At 38.0% G+C, this 5,104-nt stretch overlaps 1 protein-coding gene across 1 annotated transcript in view; it reads right to left on the bottom strand.

Moving 5' to 3' along the window:
• The window catches only part of Kpna1 (karyopherin subunit alpha 1), a 55,863-nt gene that overhangs the window by 6,858 nt on the left and 43,901 nt on the right, over positions 1 to 5,104 (bottom strand). The window contains exon 11 of the mRNA XM_021184981.2: positions 1,010 to 1,135. Within this exon, the coding sequence (XP_021040640.1) occupies positions 1,010 to 1,135 (126 nt within the window). The remainder of the gene's footprint in view (positions 1 to 1,009; positions 1,136 to 5,104) is intronic.

The raw sequence follows: 5,104 nt of genomic DNA, 5'->3' as shown, positions 1-5,104 counted from the left end.
AAAAAAAAAAAAAAAGCAGATGTGGGGGCAAGCTCAAAATGAAGGTCACAGTATTGCCTACCTGTGTATGAGACAAACACAATAAACAAATAATGGTAAAGTGTATTTAGTTACCTGGGCCAGGAAATGTTGATGCAAGCATTTAATCACAATACTAGAGAGGGCGAGGCAGACAGACTCTTTGAGCTTGATGGTAACTTGGTCTACATAGTGAGTTTCAGGCCAGCCATAGCTGGCTACACACTCACACTCTATAATAATAGTATTTCTTTTTAACTAAATGGCATATTTTACTCAATTCTGCAAAAGGGTATATTTAAGAAAACAGACCCTCCTGGGCCTGGTGGTATTCATCTTTAATCCTGGCATTCAGTAGGTAAAGGCAGACAGATCTCTGGGAATTCCAAGGACAGCATGGTCTAAACAGTGAGATTCAGGCCAGCTGGGGTTACAAAAGGCCACTAATAGTCAATAAAAGTTTTAAAACAACCTAACACATGGGTTCACTGGAAAATATAATTTAATAAGTAAAGCCAATATATTTAGCATAAAGTCCATTAAAACACTTTGAAAACACAAGTACTTTTTGGGGGGATCTTCAGCAAATCACCAAACTTTCAAGGTAAAGAGAAAATGCATGGCTAAGTAAAAACAGCAAAAGACTAACATCAGAATAAAGAGAAATTAGACTGAGAAAGTAACACTGGAAGCTGACAGCTCTACAAGAAATGTTGACGTCTGCATATTAAAGGCTGACCAAAGGCTGGAGGGACGGCTCAGCTGTTTACTACTCTTTAGAGGACCTAAGTTCCGTTCTAGCCCCCACAGATGACTTATGACTGCCTGTCATTCCAGTTCCGGAAGATTCAATCCCTTCTTCTGGTCTCCAACAACATCACACACACAAACAAACAGTAAAGCAGGTGCACACACATAAATAAAAGTAAACAAAGTATCTTGACAGTGAAGCTCTCACACAGGGATAGAAGAGCAGGGACGGCAGCATTACCTGGATCTGTGCCCGATTTCCAGCTGTAATATTAGAGATTGTCCAACATGCTTCTTTTTTGATAGATTCCTTTGGGCTACTCAGCAGATGCAATAAACTCTGAAGAGCTGAGCAATTCAAAATTACCTACAAGAAAGAAAAAAGTTTTTTAAGTTTTAACTTTGGCATTGTTCTCAATGCTGTCCTTGGAACTCCCAGAGATCTGTCTGCCTTTACCTTCTGAATGCCAGGATTAAAGATGAATACCACCAGGCCCAGGAGGGTCTGATTTTGCATTTTTGTTGTTATTTGATTCTTGAGACAGAATGGCCTCAAACTCAATGCCTAATATAAGAGGATCTTGAAATCCCAGATCTTCCAGTATCTACTTCCCTGAGGGGTTAGTAAATACATCTTTAATTCAACAAACTTATTTTAAGACAAATGTAGAAGAAGAAAACAAAACCTCCTCTAACATTTTAAAAAATAACTTTATATGCATAACGTATTTTTAACTTGCATTGATTCGTGTATGTATATAGGCTTGAGTGAACCACAGTACATATGGAATTCAGAGAAAAGTTTGCAGCAGCTGACTCCTTTCATTTTGTCCTAGGAATCAAACTCTGGCCAGCAGGCTTGGTGGCAAGTACCTTGATCATTTTAGCCAAATCACCAACCCAATAAAAAAAAATTAGTATGAGTCTGAAATACATTCTAAGGTTATTAAACTGGGTTTCATTGTGTACATTCACAACCACGGGGACATGTGTGGTGGTACACATCCTGTAATCAAGCACTTGGGAGGAAAACATAGGAAGATCTTGAATCTTTGAGTTCCTTGAGGATAACTTTATCATTATAGTCAACTGGCTCTCTAAGAAAACAAACAAAAAACTAAAAAGAAAGAAAACAAAAACCCATACTACAACATCTACAATAATGATAGTATTTAAAAACTCTAAAAGGCACTGGAGATGATGGCTCAGCAGTTAAGAGTATCAGTTCCCACCAGGCGTGGTGGCGCACGCCTTTAATCCCAGCACTTGGGAGGCAGAGGCAGGCGGATTTCTGAGTTCAAGGCTAGCCTGGTCTACAGAGTGAGTTCCAGGACAGCCAGGGCTACACAGAGAAACCCTGTCTCGAAAAACCAAAACCAAAAAAAAAAAAAAAAGAGTATCAGTTCCCGGCATCAGCATGGTGGTTTATAGCCATGCACACAGCTCCAGTTCCAGAGGATCTGATGCTTTCCTTCTGGTCCTCAAGAGGCACCGAGCTTACATATGGTACACATACATATGTGCACACAAAACATACAAAATCAAATGAATTAAGTCTTAGAAAAGTCTTTAGAAAAAACAATTAAAATTGGGGCCAGGTGTGTGGCACATGCCATTAAACTAAGCACTTGGGAGGCAGAGGTAGGTGAGTTTCTACTGAGTTTAAACACAGTTTAGTCTATAGAGAGGATTATAGGGCCAGCCAGGGAAACTTTGTAAAACGTCTCCACTGAAAAGAAAAGGGGAAGGGAAGCTTTGCTGTAGGCCTCTTATGCTAAATAATGATATTCTAAGCCTTAGGGGCTGATCTTCTAGAGGTCCAAGAGGGTTTGACCTCTGGACTCTCTCTCTACCTTGTACTCAATAAACCAATATATACCTAAGTCTACAAGTTACAAAGAGTTAAAAACCAAAACAAACCTAAATAAAACAGCTTTCAAAAGCAAAGGAATCAGATCAGAAACTAAAATTATATAGATTTTATCTATAAGTACAAAATAAAAGGTAATCTAATGGTTTTACTTATTATACAAGTAAAATAAACCAAATGGATGGAATGCATATTTAAAAAAAGTAAAAATAAGAAACTTACCCACAAAGTAGCAGGAAAAACAAAACAGATCAGCACAGTTCAGGCTGATCTGGAGATGCTGTAAGCCTTTTCAGACATACAACATTAAATGACAGGCAAAAATTAACATTCCATCTAATAAAAACTGCTGCATGTCCAAAAGCCTAAAATTAAAATGTACACCATATCATATAAAAAAACTACTTGTTACATGCACCGGCAATACGGCTAAGAGAGTAAGGTATTTGCTGGCAATTGGCCTAATGACCTGAATTCAGTCTCCATGACCCATATAGTAGGAGAAAAACAGAGACTCCCATTAAGTTCTCCTCTGACTACCATGTGACATATACAGATATCACACCAACACATGCACACAAAGACCCAAAATAGATGTAAAATAAAACCACAACAAATAACTTATCTTAGTTATATAAACTAAAAGGAAAAACCTAAAATAGAAAATTTCTTCACAAGTACCAATGAATCAAAATTAAAAACAAAGTCATGCATTCCCTATTAAATGTACCAACTAAAACAATAAAACAGCTAAAAGCGTCTTTCAATTACAGGAAGAAGAGTCTGGTGGTGGTGGTGGTGCATGCCTCTCAATCCCAGCAGAGGCAGGTGGATCGTCCAGTTCGGAGGCCACCAAGGTCTAGAGTGAGTTCTAAGACAGCCAGGGATACACAGAAAAACCCTATTTAGGGGGACAGAGGAAGGTCAAGGAAGATAAGAATTGAGGGAGGGGGAGAGGAAAGGAGGGGGAAGAAGGAAGGGAAAAAAGGAAAAAGAGAAAAGCAGAGCAGGGCAGGGCGGGGCAGAGATTCATTTCTCATGTTGCTGGGTATAAAGAGCCTTCTTACTGCGACCTCATACCACAGAAAGATGAAGAGCCAGTGTGGACAAAATTCTATTCTTACACGACAGAAAAGTAAAAGACTAAACAGAACTTTCTAAAATCAATTTTGTCACAAATATTGTTTTTATTTTATTTTTTATTATTTAAAAACCTTTCAAATAAATAAATATCACCTACCAAAATTAATGAAACCTGAAGTCTATCAATCTCAATAAACCTCTATGTAGTTAAAGCAGCCACTCTGAAGCTATGAGTTTCACACTCTCATTACTAAATATGTTATACACTCATTCACCACCACAAACCCACGACAAAGTTAGAATAAGAAAACAATTAGTTTTATTTGTTCTTTCATAGCTTATGACTGAAAACCTGGATAACCTAAAAAAAAAAATTCTTAATGTATATCATCTACCAAAATTAAGCCCTTAAGATGTAAATAAGCAGACCCTTGATGAGCAATCAGACTGAAACTGTTTTTAAAAGCCTCTCCTCAAAGGAAAGCCAAGGCCAGATGAATTCATTAGTCCTAGGAAAAGATCAAGGAAGACTTCATACCAGTTCCTCTTTTTTTTTTTTTTTTGGTTTTTTGAGACAGGGTTTCTCTGATAGCCCTGGCTGTCCTGGAACTCACTTTGTAGACCAGGCTGGCCTCGAACTCAGAAATCCACCTGCCTCTGCCTCCCGAGTGCTGGGATCAAAGGCGTGCGCCACCACGCCCGGCTACCAGTTCCTCTTTATTTGTTCCATAAAACATAAAGGAACACTACCAAATTTATTCTACAAATCCAGCATTATCTTGACATCAAAACCAGATCAAGACATTAAAAAAACCAACCAAACAAAAACAAATCAAACAAAACCCTACAGAGCAACTTCCTTGATGAACCTCAAATTTGTAGTAAAGGATATATATAACACACCTAGAGTAACATTAAATGGAGACAGACTGAGATTTCCTCAAAAATGAAGGACATATGTACACTTTCCCCTCTCTTTTTTGATAATCGTGCCCAAAATTTTAGCTAAAGCAACTCAACAGTACAAAGACATAAAGGGGATTGAAACAGGAAGGGAAGAAATCAAATTCTCCCTATAGGATTCTGGTTTGGTTTTGTTCTTTTGTGTTTTTGTCTTTATTTTGTTGTTTTGAACCAGGGTCTTACTGTGTTCTAACTGGCCTAGAACTTCCTAGGAAACCAGACTGTCCAAAATTCAGACAGAGATCCACCTGCCTGTGCCTCTCAAGTGCTGGAACTGACGGTGTGTGTCATTGTGCCCAGTCCTGGATCTAATAAATACATTAAAGTTGCAAGTTACAAATTCAATAGAACTAAACAAGAGCATTCACTTATACCAGCAATCTACTCTCAGAGAAATTAGAAAAAATATTCCATTCAAAA

Source organism: Mus caroli, chromosome 16, assembly GCF_900094665.2.
Source record: "Mus caroli chromosome 16, CAROLI_EIJ_v1.1, whole genome shotgun sequence".
Taxonomy (NCBI): Eukaryota; Metazoa; Chordata; class Mammalia; order Rodentia; family Muridae; genus Mus; species Mus caroli.
This window is presented reverse-complemented; position numbering and strand designations above follow the sequence as displayed.